Raw genomic sequence first — 20,062 nt, 5'->3', positions numbered from 1 at the left:
AGGGTGCAAGCCACACTGGGCCATCTCAGTCCAGAGCAGTCAGGGTGTAGTGCCCGAGTCTCTAGAGCCCCCCTCCCCCCCGAATAAGAACACCGCACTGATATCCAATACATACACATGGGTTTATTGATTACAAGCTCGAACTCGGACCACCGTAATCCAGCCCTCTGACAGAGTACAGTAGGTGGAAGAGAATGGCCCTGAGCTCTTGGGGTTTGGGATTTTTAAAGGGAAAAACCACAAGCAGGGAGGTACAAGCCTTGGTGTCTCAGGATTGGATGAAGGTATGTAACCTTTAATTCATTGGTTGGGGTCTGGAGGAATTTTCAACAACGGTTATCAGAAAGCCACAAGGGCATTTGGAGCCCACAGATGTTCGCCAAAGTTCCTCACTGGCCAGCCCACCCTGGTTGGGTCACCTTGACCAGGGCCCTGGCAGTTTGTGATTTTTCTTGGAACTCTTTGTGGTTTTTACTGGAACCAGGTTCAGCCCCTGGTCAAGTCCTGTTTAAAATGGAGTTCTTTCTTAAAATGGAGTCTATCTTGTTCTCTCAAGGGCAAGGGTGGAGGTGGCCTTCTGCTCCCTGATAGTGGGGTCACTTCACAGTCTGGCCAAGTTGTCTTGACTTCAAAGAGCGAGGGAAAGCCCCTGAGTAGAAAGTGTGATGGACTCAACAGCATTATCGACATGCTGTGGTCCTAGTTCTTGGTGAGGTAGACCGAAACATATGCCCTCAACAGCAGCATTCGGTGTCACTGACTCCAGGTGTTGTGTGACAAGAGCTAGTGGGCCAAGACTGGCACCCGACAGTCAGCTGTCGTGTGAGCTGGTTGAGGATGGAGATCCGATGTTCAATACCAGCTAGTCACCTCTTCTAACTCAGCAGTTTATGGTAGTTCTCAGTAAAGCACCGGCTACAGCCAGAAGAACCTCATTCCCCAGCACATGCCTGCTCTGCCCCGTGACGGTACAGATGCTTGTAAATGTCTGCAGTTTAATGGTAGATGCTGTTCTCATTTTTAGCCTTCAGTTGTGATCATTAGACTATTCATACAAAAGAAGATGGTTTAAATGTGGGATGTGCGCCTGCTCTCCCAGATGGGGACGGCTGCCATGTGGCAGGTGTTTACATTTATTCCGGAAATCTGTTCTTTCTGTCCATTTCCCTTAGCTGGAGTCTGCCTTACAATCTTTCCGGGGCTGGCATGAATGTCAGATTCTTCATTTGCATCAGGCAGAACATAAAACTACATCAGAGAAAAAGGTTATCTGACTTAGAGATCTCAGCGGTGCACAGCAGTGATGCTCACCTCAACTCAAATGGGTGCTTGGCTCAGTGAACGGTGGCTTGAACCACCCCCTCCGGGGGTTAAGAATTCTCATGGGGGGCTGGGCATGGTGGCCCACATCGTTAATCCAGAACAGCCAGGGCCACACAGAGAGACCCTATCTCAAAACAAAACAAAGAAACAAAACAGATTCCTCATGGCCATCTCCTTACAGCTCGCCTCACTGTGACAACAGGTGTAATCTGAACATCGCCCTAAGAGCACAACTGTCTGCTCCGTTAGGTCACAGATACACTTCAAGAGCTCCATCTTCGTCGGGCTCATGAACAGATTTTCCATTTCAGAATCGTGCATGAAGAAGGTGGCGGGGGAAGCTTGTTTATGTACACCCTCACGAATTCTCTACTAGAGCCTGTCTGGGAATAAGGCCCCAGCATTTTTCACAGGGCAAATCATTAGATATTTAAATGCCTTGTACCCCAGATGCACCACAATGAGAAAGGGGATACGCTTATAAGAGTCTTTTCGAATATGGCTGGAACCCACTTCGAAGAGCCACTAAAGTCCTTCAGTATTCTTTGCAGAGGTTTTTTAGGAGATAACGTTTTTTGGAAAATATTCAAGATTGTACCAAGACGCGCTGGGAAAGTTATGTGCTGTGAGGGAGTCATTAGGGCCGAGCTGAACTGAGACACCCACAGGGATTCCTGTGTGTGGGAAGCTGTCAAGGGCAGTTTTCCCTCAGCCAGAGAGACAGTGGTGACTACCTCCTCCCGACGAGGGGACTGAAGGGGGTCCTGTGGTCGGTCTGAAAACTAGGATAAAATCAGAGCTAACCATGCTGCATGTCAACACTCTGTTCCTACCCATAAAGGGGATGTGTTGCCCACATAGAGTGACTGGGGTAGCAGCTGTGTGTACTAGTCCGGGTTACCGGTTAACTGTGCAGTCGGGGGTGCCTGTCATGTATATAGTTGGGTGTTTCTGTCAGGTATGCATTGGGGGTGCCTGTCAGGCGCCCTCACGAGTGAGATTAGGATCCCAACAAAGGAAGTTCAAGAGAGATCTCTCACCCCTTCCATCATGACTCTGTGGTAAGAAGGGACTGTCACAGTCTCCCACAGACTGACAGTGGGACTAAATGAGCTTTTCCCTCGTGGCTCTCCTGCCACAAAGTTCCCCGGCATTCTGCTTCATATCCTGTGTCTGGACTAGCTTAATGAGCAGCCACCTTCTCCACTGTCAACAGTCACTATGGTAGAAGAAGGGCATCATGGCTGTCGTGAGTCCTGCCCCATACTTCGAAGGACTCTTGTCATGTGTCCTGTGTTAGTTAATTGGGACTCTCAACTTGACTGCATTTTGAGTCACCATAGAAATATACCTCTGTGTGTATCTATAAGGGGGTTTCCAAAATGTTTAACTGCAGAAGGAATGTCCACCCCACTTCAGGGGCCACCATGCCACAGGCTGGGACAGCAGCTTCCTCCCTCTGTGCTTCCTAACTGTAGACAATGTGAACATCCTCAGGATCCTGTCACCATGTCTTCATCATCTTGATGGGTTTGTATTCTTAAACTGTGAGTCAGCTAGGAGGGGTCTAGGAGCAGAATGGCTGCAGAAACCCACTACTGTCTACCTCAGAAGACCACCTATGTGTCTTTTGGGGGTCCCAGGACAACTATTTGATCATCACCCAGGGCTGGAGGGTAGGTGCCCCCCAGAGAGATTGTACGTGGTCAGGAGAAGAAAATACTTTTACCTGCTCAGACCCCTGGAATGCCCCCCCCCCCCCACACTAGGCTTTCATTTTTTGGAACAACCCATTTTGACTAGAAATATAGCCCAGGCTTTCCTGGAATTCATTTTATAGCCCAGAATAACCTTGAACATTTCTTCTGTCTACCTCCAGAATGCTGAGATTATGGGCATGTACCACCTTGTTTAATGGGTGTAGAGATCAAACCCAGGGCCTCATGAATGCGAGGCAAGCACTCTACCAACTAAACCACATCCTTAGCTCTATTCTGACTAGATTTCACAGGCCAGTGCCTGGAGGGCCGGCTCTGGTCCCTGCTGTGGACAGTCTGAGGCCTGTGGAGAACCTTTGGCTCATGGCTGGGGCCCAGGGAATCTTGGTCAACCATTCTTCCTGCCCAGTCTGGGCTCCTTGGTTGCTCTGTGGCTGCCTGCAGTCCTGCCCTGCAGGGACTGTTTGCAGACTTGAGTGGCAGCCACAGGCCAGCACATTTCCATGTGAATGCAGCGTGGGTCTCAGCTGCTATTTTCGGAGTCCAGTGATCTCAGCCGCTGCTGGATGAAAAGAAGACGATTTTTATACTGAAACTGTACACTTTTCCCTTAAAAGTCACAGCAAAATCTTCTTCATTCATGAATTGAATCCTTGCTAAACTGCTCTTAAAAGTAGTGGTGTGGCCGGGCGGTGGTGGCGCACGCCTTTAATCCCAGCACTCGGGAGGCAGAGCCAGGCGGATCTCTGTGAGTTCGAGGCCAGCCTGGGCTACCAAGTGAGTTCCAGGAAAGGCGCAAAGCTACACAGAGAAACCCTGTCTCGAAAAACCCAAAAAAAAAAAAAAAAAAAAAAAAAAAAAAAAAAAAAAAAAAAGTAGTGGTGTGTATGTGTTTTCCGACAGTCTCTAAAGGTACACAGCTTCAGGGCTCAGCCTGGAAGGTGAAGGAAGGTAGGACAGCCTTTCCCCATGGGTCACGAAGGTTTTCTTCTAGTGCTTAGGGTACATTGAGCTGGGAGTGGACCATCAGCCTTTGAGGCTTCCTGCACTGAGTGCTTGGAGGCCATGGGCTGGAACTGCCACTGCCCCATTCCAGGAGACATGATGGGTGAAGTCTCAGAGGGACCCTTTTGTAGGCAGAGTGGGTTTTAAAAGTTTTAAAAAAAAAAAAACTCAGCTGGGTGGTGATGGAGCATGCCTTTAATCCCAGCACTTGGGAGGCTGAGGCAGGCAGATTTCTGAGTTCAAGGCTAGCCTGGTCTTCCAGGACAGTCATGGCTACAGAGAAACCCTGTGTTGAAAAAAAAAAAATCTCACAACAGGACAGTTGTCCATATGAACTCACAATGATTGTGACAGTATGCACAAGGCCTGTGCAAGCTCAAACCAGACAAAATCCCATCCTGAAGAGAGGAGGTGGGCACAAAGAGAAGACCCATCCCTAGCTCAGGAGCTTCTGGCAATTGATAGCTGCCAGGAGAGGGAAAGGAAGCCAGTGCTGGAATAGAAAAGGCTCCTGGTCACGAGAACAGAACCTCTAGCTTGGGTGGAGCAGAGCATCCTAGGTGGACTGGGCCAGTGATTTTGGCTTCAAGACAGGCTTAGAAAGACAGGCTGAAGAGGTGGGCAGAATAATTAGTCTGTTAACGAGACACTGTGCTTTTCCTTCTGAGAATCCCTGCCCTCAGCAGCTTACAGTCCACAGCCCTGTGTGTGTGTGTGTGTGTGTGTGTGTGTGTGTGTGTGTAGTTTTTCTTTTTCCTTTTTTCTCTCTTTTCTCAGTCCATTCTTAAATTCTTTTATTAATGAGACTAACTGCAGAGGGGACCCCCATACCCCCTGTATCACTAGGAGAACTGGTAACCTCGGTGTGTAACAAACTGACAGTCAAGTCAATGTCTGTAGAGATTTCATTTGCAGAAAACAATTTTATACGTGTGGAAATAACATTAAAATTAAAACAACAGCAAAAAACCCAAACAATGAGAACAACTAAAGACAACAGCCCGGAGATGGTAGTGGGCTTCCAGAGGAGCTCAGGGGCAGCCTTCCACCAACTGTTGGTCTGCAGAACTTGGGGGTGCTCCACCCTACCCCGTGAGTCATGGCCTGTTGCTATGGACGCCTCAGCAGAACTACCTTAAAGCACAGCCCCCCACCTCTGAGAACATGCATCATGAGAACTTGGGCCATTGCAGATCCTGAGGACTGAATGCTCAAGTGCCCCTTCCAGTGTCCAGGTGTGACTCTCACACTCACCAAGTGGCATTTCACTGTCAAGGACAAGTGTTGGGATATCCATCACATTCCACAACTGACCAAATATCCAGAGCTGTTGTTTACTGGGGCCCTGGCCCAGCCTTCTTCATGGAGCTGGGGTACACTCCAATAGGGAGCCCCCTTTCTGTTGCAAAAGTCAGCCAACATGTCTTTTTAATGGTTAATATTTTGTAATGATTAATTACATTTAATTAATCTTTGTAATGACTAATATTTTCAACCTGACAGACTCTAGACTCACCAAGGGCAATGAGCCTCTGGGCATGTCTCTGAAGAATGTTCTAGATTGGGTTAACTGAAGTAGGAAGACCCACTTCAATGTGGGCAGCACCACGGTCTGCGGTCTCAGTATACAAAGGAGAGACGAGCTGGGCACAAGCTGCCATCTCTCCCTGCTTCCCGACTGCCGATACAATGTGCCCAGCCGCCTCAAACTCCTGCCCGCATGCCTTCCCTGCCACAGGAGCCAGAAGAAACCTTTCTTTCCTATAAGTACCTCTTGTCAAGTATTTTGTCCCAGCAACATGGAAAACAACTGATATAGTCTCCGGCCCTAAGAAAACCAAAGCGACGTAGTCTGTCTGGAAAGAATCATTTATGTTGTACTTGGGCATTTTTTAAAATAAAAACTCATTTATTTCAAAGAGCAGATACATACAACCAAGACGACAAATGGCCACAGAACAATCATAGTTTGTCTCAATAAATAAGAAAACCCCATTTATATCTCTTAAAATCTATATAGCACATTATACATTTAAAATAAATAATCCCTGTGGGTCTAGAAACAGCCCAGGTGTCTGGGGTAAGAGGGACGGCTGGGTGGGACCCATTGCTTCTGGTACCCCATGAAGCCCCCTCCCCAGTTTCTGTGCTCTCTCAGTCCTGCAGGGGACCACGACACAAGCTTTGGGACTGGCCTTCCCAGCGCCCCCGTCTTGTTGGGGGGCTTATTGCTTCACACTCATTCACATCTTGACATGACCAGTTTCCTGGTTGGTACCGAGCATGGGTCTTCGTGACTGCTGGGTGTGGACTCCATCTCAGTTTCTGTCTGTAATTGGGCTTTCTCATACTGTTGGTTACTTGATGAGACATTTGTGACATGTCCTGTCCTTTCACCCTGCACATTCAGGACACAGGAGAGTGGGATGGCCTGGGCTCACAGGCTATAAACATTCTGCACTGGGTACCTGAGAGGGGTGGGCTGCCTGGGCGCTGCAGGCCAGTCCTTCCTGGCACTGTACAGGCTAGAGTTCAGTGGCTAGCGGGCACCACGCACCTGCCAGGCTGGGGCTGGCTGGGTCATTGGGCCTTGGCCCATTAAGGCAGTGGGACACAGCCAGGCAGGCTCCCCACTGTCATTCTGAGCTCCATGTCTGTCTGTCCAGCAAGTCTCAGGGTAGCTTGTGAGTCGCTCCCAGATGCACGTGCAAAGGCGAGTCTTTCTTTTTTATGACAGGATCCTTCCTTTCAGCTTTTCCAAAGACAGTGTGTGTGTCTAAGACGGGCCCGGGCACTCCGGAGGACTCACGGTCAGTGTTCCTTCAGCCTAAATGCAAAAGAGAGGGTGACAGAGGGTCACACAGCAGATGCCAAGCACACCGAGAATGCACAGACCCTATGCAGGGCCAGCCCTGGGCCCTCCTCCCTGGGACGCCTGGCTTCGGGAGCTGGCTGGTGGGTGAACTATGCGCCCTTCCCACGGCTTCTGCTTCTCCAGCTGGGACTGGAGACTCTCTTGGCTGGGAAGGCACAGCGCAACAAACTCCACCAGGAAGGCAACCGCCTCACATTCCCCTCACTGGGAGTCTGAGGAGAGGTTCACGGAATCACACCCACAAAGAGGCACTTATTACACAAGAAAGGAGGGTGACTGTAGTGTGCCCAAACTGGGATGGGTGGTTAGCTCTTCCCTTCCCATCAGGCTGCCTGGATTGCCTCAATTCCAGAGAGGCCACTGTGGACTTACGGAGCCTGGATCCCTGCAGCCGGCCCTGGACAACTCAGTTCCTTGTGTATGAGGCGGATCAGGAACTGCACCCAAAACAGAGAAAAGACGCCGTCACCGTGTGAGGACAGAGCGGAGGGCAGGTGTGGCCTGTTGAGGCTTGCTGGACTGTGTGGTTCCTCCTCTGAAGCACTCACAGGTGTATGCCCCGTGGAGAGCAGAGCGGAGATGAGGCCAGCACCTGGCCTGAGGTGAAGGCTGCCCCTCGCTAAGTCCTCGGGATAATCCAGACACCTGCCCCCAAACAGGCTTTTAGCACAGACTTCAAAACCGATCCAACCACAAGAGGTCCCAAACGGAAACAAGACAGAAACTGAAAGGGAGGTATAGCCCACGCTATGGAGCTACACGGAGGAACTCTGGAGCCAGGTAAGTAGGTCATGAGATGGGGTACTGGGAGGCTGAAGTAATGCCTCAGGACTAGCATGTTTTGTAGGGAGCCTGTCTGAGGCCTAACCTCGTGTGTGTGTGTGTGTGTGTGTGTGTATGTGTGTGTGTGTGTGTGTGTGTGTGTGTGTGTGTACACCATTGGCTGCTTTCCACACAGTGCTAACTGCTAGGCTGACAGCCATCGGCTTACCTGGTTAACTTCACACCCTTCACGTGCCAAAAGGCTCAGGGTAGTTGTTCACCAAAGCAGAGTAATGGCTGGCTGCCACCCACAGCTCAGGGCTTACCCTGCCACGGGTGTGGAGCTGGTCTCTGTGACCGACAGCAGATCACAAGCAGGTTCTGGGGCTGCATTGGAAGGGGATCCTGATAGGAGTCTCACCTGCTGCTGGCATGTACTTAAAGGGCAGCAGGCACCCTAATCCAGAGGGGTTTGGGGGAGGGGAGCAGGCAGTACAGGTCTGAGGGACCACTGCTGCTCCACATCAGCTGCCCACCAGGCCTCAGGTCTTGGCTCTCAGATGCCCTATGATCAAGATGGAGGCCCGCGTGCATGAGCTAAGGAGAATGGGAATGTCCCCTATGGACAATACACTGTCCCAGCACTTGGCTTGGCCCAGGAACAATCACTGGACAGTAGTGGGAACGAGGAAACACAAAAATCAGGGTTGGCGGCAAGAGAATTTTGCAGCAAATTGGGACCAACTCCAGCTCTAGCTCTAACTACCCAGGGCTGAGCTGGCAGCCTGCCAGCACCGCTACTCCCACCAAGTACAATGTGTGGCAAGTGCTGGCAGAAGAGACCTGTGATGGTAAAACCACACTGCCAAGAAGGAGGAAGAGCGAACACAAGCAGGGCCTGTGGGTGTGCGACAGCCTGCGTGGGAGTCACCTTCCAACAAAGCTCTGTGCCCATGCAGGTGACAGTGACCAGCGGAGAGGGGACTGCCCACTCCCTGTGTCTGCCCCCAAGATGCTGGGGGCCTGAGTGGCATGGGCTGGCGAGGAGACGAACAGCCACAAGCCTGAGCAGTCCCACTGCCCAGGCAGCAGGAATGTGGTCCCCTAGCATCCCTGAGGAAGTGAGCTCAGGTCCTGGAGCCCCCAGCCTGACTGGGAAGGGGATAAAACTGCTTTATTTTAAGGAAAAAACACTGGAAGGAGGAAGGGCCTGCCAGAGCTTTAGGGGATTTATTTGCATATGTATAATTTGGGGAAGTCTCAGGCAGTCAAGCTCTAAACTGTTTTCAGTGCAGTGCTGGGCACCAGTGCAGGGTGTACAGGAGAGTGTGCTCTGCGGAGCCGCATCCCCAGTCCTTACATAGCCGAGGATGACCTTGATCTTCCAATTCTACTGCCTCTACCTCTCAAATGCTGTGGTTACAGGTGTGCAGTGCTGGGGATGCAGGTGTGCAGTGCTGGGGATGCAGGTGTGCAGTGCTGGGGATGCAGGTGTACAGTGCTGGGGATGCAGGTGTGCAGTGCTGGGGATGCAGGTGTGCAGTACTGGGGATGCAGGTGTGCAGTGCTGGGGATACAGGTGTGCAGTGCTGGGGTTACAGGTGTGCAGTGCTGGGGTTACAGGTGTGCAGTGCTGGGGTTACAGGTGTGCAGTGCTGGGGTTACAGGCGTGCAGTGCTGGAGTTACAGGCGTGCAGTGCTGGAGTTACAGGTGTGCAGTGCTGGAGTTACAGGTGTGCAGTGCTGGGGTTACAGGTGTGCAGTGCTGGAGTTACAGGTGTGCAGTGCTGGAGTTACAGGTGTGCAGTGCTGGAGTTACAGGTGTACAGTGCTGGAGTTACAGGTGTACAGTGCTGGGGATACAGGTGTACAGTGCTGGGGATACAGGTGTGCAGTGCTGGAGTTACAGGTGTGCAGTGCTGGGGTTACAGGTGTGCAGTGCTGGAGTTACAGGTGTGCAGTGCTGGAGTTACAGGTGTACAGTGCTGGTGTTACAGGTGTGCAGTGCTGGAGTTACAGGTGTGCAGTGTTGGGGATGCAGGTGTGCAGTGCTGGGGATGCAGGGGTGCAGTTCTGGGGTTACAGGTGTGCAGTACTGGGGTTACAGGGGTGCAGTGCTGGGATTACAAGGGTTACAGGTGTGCAGTGCTAGATTACAGGGGTGCAGTGCTGGAGTTCCAGGGGTACAGTGCTGGAGTTCCAGGGGTACAGTGCTGGAGTTCCAGGTGTGCAGTGCTGGGGTTATAGGTGTGCAGTGCTGGGGTTCCAGGTGTGCAGTGCTAGGGTTACAGGGGTGCAGTGCTGGGGATACAGGTTACGTCACCACTCCCAGTTTAATACAGTGCTGGGGACTGAACCTGAGACTCTGTGCACACTAGGCAAGCTCTCTCCCAACTGAGCTACCTCCCCAGCTTTCTTGGCTCTTCTCCAAGTCCAGGCTGTAACTTATTACACAGCTTGGGCTAGCCCCAAATCTGTGGCAGTCATATGCATTCTGAGTGCTGGGGTTATGGGCCAGTGGGAGGTCTGTAGGTCAGTGGGCATGCTCCAAAGGGATTGTGGGACCCCAACCCCTTCCTCTTTCTCTGTTCTGTTTCCTAGCCAAGCGGTGAGTAGTTCCTTTTCAGAGGTTAGCCTCATCACAGGCTGAAAGCAATCCTGGACCAAACTATCCCAAGCTGTGGGCCAAACTGAACCTTTCCAATCTGACTGTGTCCAGTGTTTGCAACTGACACAGCAGGCAGACTGGCGGGGGGGGGGGGGGGCTCTCTGTTCACCATCTGCTCCAGCTCCCCAGCAGGCCTGCATCACTATCATCACATCACTTTATAATGGGAGTGCGAGGGCTGGAGAGAAGGTTCAGTGATTAAGGCCCAGGCTGCTCTCCCAGAGGACCTGGGTTTGGTTCCAAGCACCCACATCAGGAGGCTCACAACTGTCTGTAGCTTGAGCTTCAGGGGGTCTAATGCCCTCTTCTGGCCTCTGCACACATGTGGTGCACATGTGTATACTCAGGCATACACACATACACATAAAATAATAAATTAAAAAATTTAAATGTGGACGTGGCAGCACAGAGAGGCTCAGTGACCTGTCACATGCTAGATGGATCCAAAGCTACGGATCTCCTCACCTCTGACTCTCAATATCCCACAAAGAACAGGCTCGCTTGTTTCGAACTTACTCCTCACCACCCGAGACAGAAAAAGCCTCAGTCCATCTGTGCTTAGTGAAGGCAGCATGAGACATATTGCTAGGGACTGTAGGAGTCCACAGGAAGACATTCCACTAGGGTCTGTCCCACAGCTACAGGGACATGTGTGCTTAATGAAGGCAGCATGGCGCACGTTGCTAGGGATTGTGGGAGTCCACGGGAAGACATTCCACTAGGGTCTGTCCCACAGCTACAGGACAGCTAACTGAAGATGCATGGGTTAGAAACAAGGAGACCCACCAGTAAGGCACAGGCGTCTGCAAACATCAGCATGTAGAACACATTACTCCATCCTGAAGGGGAGATGAGCCCCGCCAGTAGGGGACCCAAGGCAGCTCCTGAAACAGGAACACAGATGCTGGTTAAGGAAGGCTAGCAAGGGCAGCTCCTCAAACAGGCACAGATGCTGGTTAAGGAAGGCTAACAAGGGCAGCTCCCGAAACAGGCACACAGATGCTGGTTAAGGAAGGCTAACAAGGGCAGCTCCTGAAACAGGCACACAGATGCTGGTTAAGGAAGGCTAGCAAGGGCAGCTCCTGAACAGGCACACGGATACTGGTTAAGGAAGGCTAAAAAGGGCTGCTCCTGAAACAGGCACACAGATGCTGGTTAAGGAAGGCTAACAAGAGGAGACAATCTCAGTGTCGAGGAGGGAGCAACTGCCGTAAACACCCTCTGGAGCCCATTCTAAAGCAGGTATTGATCTTCGAAATGTCCACCCCGTCTGACACGCCATCATTATGAATGGACCTTATAGTTGGGTGTGTTGGCGCATGCCTTTAATCTCAGCACTTGGGAGATAGAGGCAGAAGGATTTCTGTGAGTTTAAGGTCAGCCTGATTATATAGTGAGTGCTAGGACTACAAAGAGACCCTGTCTCAAAGAACCAAAATCAAAAAAATAAATGGACTTATGTAAAGAAACTGAACCCAACATACACTCTCAGATACCCCTGTGCTCAGAAAATGTCACTGAATAAATCTGTAAGAAACACAGGACTTAGAACTTGCCAATGTCAACCACCTGATTCTGACTGCCACAAGTCAGGGAGCTCCTTGTATTTCAGGGGGGTACTGACCAGTTATTTGCAGAGGGCAGTGTGGCTGCATCTTACTTCAGTGGTTCAGAAAAACATGCCTGTACATGTGCATAAGTGTGCACTTGCATGCACAACCGTGCAGATGCACAACTGCAAGTGTGCATGCATGTGTATAAGTTTGTGTGAGTGCACGTGTGCACATGGGCACAGGTATGCATGTGTGTGTACAAGTGTGAATGTGTGCGTGTACAAGCACGCATGTGTATGCATGTGCACAAATGTGTATGTGCATGCATGTGTGAATGAGGTGTGGGATAAAGAAAATTCAAGATGCTTGTGAACTCTTTTTGCATTATATTTGTGATTTTTTTCTTTTTCTTTTCTTTTCTTTTGCAAGTCTAAAATCATCATGTCAAATAAACTCTGAGAGACAGACAAACAAAAGACATCTGCAGAAGAACGTTGGCTGCAGTGTCTGGAGTGCTTCCCTCACTGGGGGTGGCGGGGGTAGGTGGTGGGGGGAGGCGTGTGAATCTGAAAAGATGACTTGTCCAGCAGCTGCAAGCTAAGGAGCTTGGAGGATTGCCTCCAGGTTATTGACTGCAACGTAGTACCCGAGAGCGGAGGTGCTTCATGCCCACTGACTGTTCCAAGGGTGTGTACGGCACACACATTACCCTGTGATCTGGGAAGCTATCTGATACGCTTTTCCCATGTCTCAGCAAAGTTGAAGGCACACATCATCTGCTCACGTGAGTTTACTCTGTACATCCCGAAGACCATGGCATGGACCATAGCTGAGTATTAAAAATCATAAATCCACAGAGCAGAGGGCAGATGAGAGAAAAACAGGTAGGGGTGTGTGTGTGTGTGTGTGTGTGTGTGTGTGTGTGTGTGTGAAAGACAACAGTGAGCACAACCTGGGGACCTCTCCTCATAGCTAGGCTGGCCAAGCACATGACGGGGGCGGGGGCTGCAGCAGGCAAAGGGCCGTCATTTGTTCCCTCTACCACCACAGAGTCCAGGTTTCCCTTCATCAGTGACTCAGTGACACCCCACAAAAGAGCAGTAGCTGAACCTCTGGGGACAGCAGACCCTATGAAGGGTACGGGGAAGGCACCCAAGAGAGAACAGGGACCCAGGGACCCAGGGAAAAGACCGGTCCCCAGCAGCCATCCATGCTCCAGCAACGGTAAGAACATCAACACCTGAGTACCCTACTGACAGGAAGATTCCAGCAGATTCCAGGCTGGTCGGTGAAGGCAGGGGGCGCTCTCCAACAGAAAGGGCTCCACACTCACACTAGTTTAGTGGCTTATTTTCAAATACAAAGATACAAAGGGGCAGCTTAGAGGCCCCAGAGCTGAGGAAGACCCAGCTGTGACCACACACAAACTGTGAGGAGGCAAATTCAGGGCCAGTTAAGCCGGAAGGGAATCCCCGGGCACAGGGAATACCACCCGGGCACACGTGAAGAACCAACTGGAATCTTATGACAACCTCAGTTTTGTAGCTGAAGATCAGTTATCAGTAGTTAATTCTCATTATATCTACATTAATGAGTGTTGAAAACGTGACAGCTAAAATAAGAACCCAGAGGTTGACAGATAAAGTCAAGGACATCTGTGTGAGAGAACAAGAGAGACAGGAAGAACACAGAAAGGAAGAAACAAGAAGGAACAATCTGACAATCTGGAAACCTGACATTTGACTAATGTTTTCCAGAAAACAAGATAGAAAATGGTAGCCAAACCTAGCAAAGAAACAACAGTGCCCATCCCCCAAGATGCACGGCCCGCTTCCACATGGAAGCCTGCCAGGAGTACCACGGTGGGTGGAGAAGAGCCCCTGGGTAAGAGGGAGACCTGAAGACCCAGAGGAGGGGAGCCAGGTCAGTGTGGAGAGCAGATGAGAGTGACAGCTGATATCTACTGCTGGCGATGGAAACTGAGAGACACTGGGGTTCTGGAAGAGGCCCTGACGTCAAGTGAAGATGGACCCCCAATACCACAGCCCTGCAAGCTCTGGGAATCGTAGGAAGCTACTAGATGACAGAGAAGCAGTGACCAGGAATCTAGCAAACAGGGCTCTGATATATGAGGGAGGAGAAAGCAGTGTGGGGGAGAGAGAGGGAGCAAAGTCTCTGTAGCTTAGTAGGCGTCTGTGGCCTGCCACCAGGCTGCCAGATGGATGGCAGTAGGAAACACTTAGAAGGTGATGGTGTCAGGGCGGGGACAACCAGGACAGAAACAAATAAAAAGCAAATGGCAACAGTTAGGCCAGGGCGGGGGATCTGAGGACCCACAAGATCGACTTCCTGGCAGAGCCAGTGTGATGGAGGGGTGCAGGGCAGAGAGTGTGGGAAGAGCCGGGTCTAGCTGTCTTGGGTAGAGGACATGAGATGGTGTCTAGGCTGACGAGTCCAGGAAATTCACATTTGTGGTAAGGCTAGGAGCAGTCAGTATCTGGGAGGGACCAACTCTAAGGAGAGGGCTTAGGCAGGCAGAGCCAGGGCCTGTCACATTGTATCACGAAAGCTCTTAGGACTGTCTAGTCCCTGTGGCTACATTATGCATTACCTTGATAAAACAAAACCTTGAAAATACCCATGGCTATAGCTAACTGTTCTGCACACACATGTAAGAAAGGCAGCCTTGGGTCCCGCTGAGATGTCACTCTGGACACTGCAAACACATGAGCCAATAAGGCACTCCCAACTGGGGAGAAGGTACTGGCTGGTTTGGGATCAGTGGAGCTGTGCCTTTGCCTAAACCTGAACTGACTAATAGACACGACCACTTGACAAGCACTTGGGGCAAACACTTCCCCCTGTGATGCTTTTGCTAAAGTGGTGTGTCGTCCTTCAAGCCTTCCTTTGCTTCATCTTGTGGGTATCTGTGTGCATGAGAGACACAGAGCTGGGACTTTATAGAGGACCAGTGTTCATGCTGTTTCCATGGTGACTGGTTACTGAGTCCCTGTGTACTTGAGCAAGCAGGGAAGCATGGGGGGCTGGGGTCCAGGAGTCCAGCCCATCGGGTTCCAGTGGCAATGCTGTAGAAACTCAGGTGGGCACGCGCTTTGAAGGGGGGCAGCATGTGATGCTGGGGGAGGGGAAGGTTCACTGGCCTGCTGCCCTTCTGTTTTGAACATGGCGCTTTCCTCCTCCGCAGCCCGGCATGCGGTGGCGAGGTCCACCTCTTCACCGAGGCAGCCTCTCTCCTCTTAGCCTCGTGTTTGAGGCGAATGTCAAGAGAGAAGCATTTTTCCACTTCCTTCCTTATTCCTCTTTCTCCTCTGATCCTCTGCTTTACTGTAGTGCCCAGGCTGCTGGCAGGACTCCATGTTAGCTTAAGCATGGTGTCCTGGGAGCAGCGGACTTCTGTGGGACAGAGTGGGCGGGGGAGGCTGTGGCAGGGAAGCACATCTAAAGTTTTGTGAAGTCTCTCTTGGGCTGGGTGAACTGGGAGAATGGTGGACCACTCCTCACAGGAAGGGTTGTGCTGCTTCTGAGACCCATCACCAGGCACAGCAACCCAGCCCACTCCCTGCCGTGTCCCAGACACGCCCCAGGGGCCAAGAGGGGCCCTGAAAGGCATCATTAGGTAAGTGGCCACAAATGCCATCCAATACACCTGTATCACCTCCAGATCCAACAAAATAAAGGAACCAGTGCTGAGGACTGGCTGGGTCTGACCTTGGTGACCAGCTAAGCCGAAGCCTGGCATTGTTGACAACAGTGACCTCACAGAACACACCGAACTCTCACAGGAAGAAGTCCTGGAGGTGGCAGTGGGGGACGGAACAGAGATGAGGTTCCTGTGACTGGGAGGGCTGCCAGTCCTACCCGGATGAACCTCTCTGCCACAGCACTGACCCTGGGGGACCACATCTGTGAATGCACCATCCCCTGAACGGGAGGGAGACCTCTGAGCCCTTGCCTGTGACTACAGCTGCCTTGGACCAGCGTCAGTACAGCTCACTAACAATGCCACTCCCATCTAAGGAAAGGCAGTGGGAGGGTGTCTCTGCCCTCCATCGGCTCAGGTTGTATTTGGTGTGGGTGGGGTCCAAAGGAGATGGCTTCTGGGATTTCTAGACTTGGTATTTTACCAGACCCTAGCTGTCTGTGCCTTGCAGAGGACCAATTTGGATCTGGAATGCCCCAAAGAGCCACATGTTAAAGGCTTGATGCTGTTGAGAGCTGGTGGCACATTCAGGACACAGGACCTAGTGGGGGGAAGTCAGGTCATGGGGTGTATGCCCACCCCTTCTCTCTCCCTGCTATGCGGGGAGTCGCATGGTATACCCATCATGATGCTTTCCTTCCCATAGGCACAAAACAACGGGCCATGGACTAAAATCTTCAAAACTGAGCTAACACAAACCTTCCCTCTATTCAAGTTGATTGTCTGTGGGATTTTGTTACAGTCACGCAAAGCCGACTAACACAAGGATGAGGAGTTTACACCGCCACCTTTTGTCACTCCAGAATGTGCTCACGAATCTCTTCGGAAACCTCAGCGAGGTGGGTGACAGGACCGTGTGTACCTCGGATTGATCTGTTTTCCCATAGCTCAAATTGAAATAAGATGCCGTCTTTCCTGATGAAAAGCCAGAGCCTAAAGTTTCTCAACCCCTGGGTCAAATCAGAGCCTGGCAGTACACTCTCTCCCATTGAGGAAACAGATCCAGCCAACCACAGCTGTCTTCTCTGAAGCCATATGTTACGGCCTCCACAGCCGGCTCCCCTGAGCATCTAGGAGCAGACAGTCCTGACATTGGCATCAGAGTCTTGGGCACCCGTTAGATAGGGACAAAAGCTTCTTGGGGAGCTGGGGGTGGGGAGGGAGGCATTCTCTGCGTACCTACAGACCCAGTGCCGTCGATGATGGCCGTCACGGTGGACAGGGCGTGAGAGTTCCCTTTCAGACTTTTGTGAGTCCCCTGGGGGAGTGGAGGAGAAAGATGTGAAACACAGGCAGATGAGGAGTGAGAAATGAATCCGCTCCTGACACATATGACCGTTACACAGAACCTTTTCCCGAGGAAGTCTACACCCTATGCCACCCTGAGAGAGGCCCCGAGTGTTTCTAAGAGACAGAAATCCTTCCAAACACCTGCCCAAGCATATTTAGTTGTTTGCGACTGTCTTGTTTAGCCTAAAGGATTCAGTTAGAATCCCTCCTCTGCTTCTTTCTTTTTCGTGCTGACCATTTTGTTCAGTCTGGTGTGGATCCTTCCTGAATATGTCATGGGTACTTGGCCAAGTCTGCACACCCATGCCCACCCAAGGGATAAGCTTCCTGTGGGCAGATTCAGAAACACACCTAACACCAGGGCCAGGCAGGGCCAACCCGCAGCCTTGGACAGATGGCATGGGGTGAAGAGGATTGGTCAAAGCTCCACTGGGCCTCTCAGCTGGGCACTCTCTGTTGACCACCCAGGGACGAAGAGGTGGCAGGGGACAGCTGCTAGAAGACTCTCCAGACACAGGCTATCTAGGCACAACTGTGAATGAAGCTTTACCCACTGAGGAGGCAGCGCTCGCCCCGAGTGCGGTGACTCACCAGGTCTGCAGAGACGGCCGTGGTAATCAGTGCATAGGGCCCGCTGACCAGGGCCCCACTGAGGAGCAGCATGGCTGTGGAGAACAGAGGAGACTCAGAACAGAGCCTGCCCGGCCCAGCAGTCTACTGGTGAGGGCAGGCACTTCCAGGGCAGGGGCCCATCCCCGGGAGACAATCTCCAGGGTGCAGCACTAACGGCTCCTGTACTGTGCCTGGGGATGCACTACCGTGCTTCCCCAAAGCCTCAGAGTCCTTCCTCTTCGGAGGACCTGAAACTCAAGTTCCCTGGCCTCATGGGAACACAGTTGCTGATGATGGTTCTAGGAGAGGGGGGGATGAGAGCTTGAGTGGACCAAGGCCAGGCCAGCACTGGGTCTATACCACAGCCCTTTCAGCCACAGAAGGGACTGCTTCTCTTCACCACGGGCAGGGATGCTGAACACAGGGTCCCTCCCTTCAACTCCATGGGCTCCTTTTCCTGAAGGGACTCTGGGTCCATGGGAAATGCCACGGTGACTGGCAGAATGCTTTCTAGGTCACTTGGGACAAGACTGTCCTCCGTCCCACTTCCTCCAGTCTCCAGGGTGTGGCTAACGCCCCACCCCCAGGCTGAGGCTCCTCTGAGCAGCGCCTCCTGTTGGCACCCAGAGCCGAGCACTGCTGGACCGGGTGGCCGTACTTATCCCCACGATCTGTCACACCTGCACCGTTCAGATCCGCGCCCAGAAACTGGAGCCTCGCCTCTCCCCAAAAGGGACATGGGGCCACACCGCTCAGTCACATCAGCTTAATGCCTCTGGATTGGCTTTTACCTTTCATGTCACGAGGTTGTGTGGACAGACACGGGTGTGCGAGAATAAGTGACAAGGCCTCGTGTTACTACTCACCGATGGTGGCTTCCAGTCCCATTTTGCTGACGGAGGAGAAGACATAGAGCTGCGGGAATTAAGAACGAGGAAGAGCCGACTCAGCCCAGGCAGCTGCAGGTCTGCTGGGAGCCTGGGCTTTAGAACGGGAGCCCACAGGGACCTGATCGCTGAGCATGTAGCTCTGGGCCTTGGGGAACTCTCAGGGGGACTCTAAGTGCCCAGGGCTGGTGGGCAGGACACTGAACAGTTCCCAGCTCCTCATCTGAGGTCTGAAGCTGCCTGTCCGAGCACTGTACCCTGGGATGCAGTCCCCCTAGCAATGGGGCCATGCTGCTCATAATGTCTTAAGGATTGCCTCATAGGGCCTGAAAGCCTTCGAGGACTCAGAAAAAGGCCATGTTCCAGGGACAGTGACAGCCTTGGGGAGAGAGGCATGTGGACAAATACAATGTGGCAGCAGAGTGGCTCCTTGTGTCACAAACAGCAGTGGCAGGCCAACGCCACACCAGCTCCACATTGCCACACTGGGGGGTGATGCCACTCCCGACCAGATGAGGAATCTGAGGCGGGGAAGTCACCTGCCCAAGGTCATGAGCTTCTCAGTGCTTACAGGATGACCCTGGCGTGATGGGATGATGGAGTTCACTGAGCCTACAAGGTAGGGATGGCACACAGATCCCAAGAGACAGGCAAGGGTGTGACCGGGAAAGGGGGACGGAGATGGGCGTGAGGGACACCCCATAGAGAGGAGCTGCCCATGAGAAACCCAGGGTGAGGGAGAAGCATGGTGTGTGTGCAGCCCAGGGGCTGAGGCAGTCGAGTCTGGAGGGGCTCTGTGCTTCCAGCCAGGGACAAGCCGGGCTTCTAGGGATGTGGAACTTGGGCTGGGGGCAGTGGTGGCTGGTGGAGACAATGAAGGTGACTGCCTGTGACAGCGGGCAGAGCCAGGACTCACCGTGGGTGCCGCCAGCAGCAGCATCAGACCGCAGGTGGAGGCTCGCTTTTCCAGGCGGTCGGAGATCACACCTGCTAGGATCCCACCTGTGACAGAGAGGGGGCGGCGGCCTCAGGAGCTGATGCTTGGCACACGCTCCCCAGAGGAGACTAAGTCACAGGGGCAAACACTTCCCTGAGCCTGTCCCCGGTGGGCAGCAGAGTGGCCACTTGGGGCCTGCCTAACAGGACTCACCTTGCACGGGCCATGGGAGTCACAGGGTGCTTAGGGTCAGGCTTGAGGGCAACCCCAACGCCCTCTACCTGGTATGTACTAATGCCACCACCTCCCGGGTGTGTGCATTTCATTTCTGAGGGCAGCTGGCTCAAGAGCACTGTGTCACACAGGCCCTCCCAATAGCAACACTAACTCGAACAGGGATTGACGACGGATTGTTGTTTGAGACAAGGTCTCACTGGGTAGGCCAGGCTAGCCTCGTACTTGCCACCCTGCTGCCACAGCTCCCGAGTGTGCCACCCACCCAGCTTTGCTGCTAGGGTCTTGACAAAGTGGAGCCAATGGTCTTGAACTCACCGAAGATCCCGCCCACGTCAAACAGTGTGGACAGCTCCCCAGCTTTCTTGGCATCCAGGTGATCTGTTGAATGAGCAGCGTATGAGCCCGTGAGGACGCGTCCTTGGTGATTTTCCCAGGGGGACCCACGCAGGACTCTGCCCCACGAGCGGATTCGCA

General features: G+C 52.4%; 1 protein-coding gene across 7 annotated transcripts in view; it reads right to left on the bottom strand.

Annotated features, from left to right (window-relative positions):
* Window positions 1–5,932: 5,932 nt before the first annotated feature.
* Window positions 5,933–20,062, bottom strand: part of Slc37a1 (solute carrier family 37 member 1) — a 70,713-nt gene continuing 56,583 nt past the window's right edge. For all 7 annotated transcript variants that reach the window (XM_052744495.1, XM_052744502.1, XM_052744498.1 and 4 more), the window contains 8 exons: window positions 19,904–19,966; window positions 19,331–19,416; window positions 18,394–18,442; window positions 17,507–17,580; window positions 16,805–16,883; window positions 11,138–11,235; window positions 7,294–7,358; window positions 5,933–6,873 (listed from right to left, as the gene is read on the bottom strand). In XM_052744495.1, coding sequence (XP_052600455.1) covers window positions 6,858–6,873; window positions 7,294–7,358; window positions 11,138–11,235; window positions 16,805–16,883; window positions 17,507–17,580; window positions 18,394–18,442; window positions 19,331–19,416; window positions 19,904–19,966 — 530 coding nt within the window. In that variant the 3' untranslated portion in view covers window positions 5,933–6,857. The remainder of the gene's footprint in view (window positions 6,874–7,293; window positions 7,359–11,137; window positions 11,236–16,804; window positions 16,884–17,506; window positions 17,581–18,393; window positions 18,443–19,330; window positions 19,417–19,903; window positions 19,967–20,062) is intronic.

Source organism: Peromyscus californicus, unplaced genomic scaffold (genome assembly GCF_007827085.1).
Source record: "Peromyscus californicus insignis strain IS unplaced genomic scaffold, ASM782708v3 Scaffold_19__1_contigs__length_69161282, whole genome shotgun sequence".
NCBI lineage: Eukaryota > Metazoa > Chordata > Mammalia > Rodentia > Cricetidae > Peromyscus > Peromyscus californicus.
The sequence above is the reverse complement of the archived record's forward strand: the minus strand, read 5'-3'. Positions and strand labels throughout refer to the sequence as shown.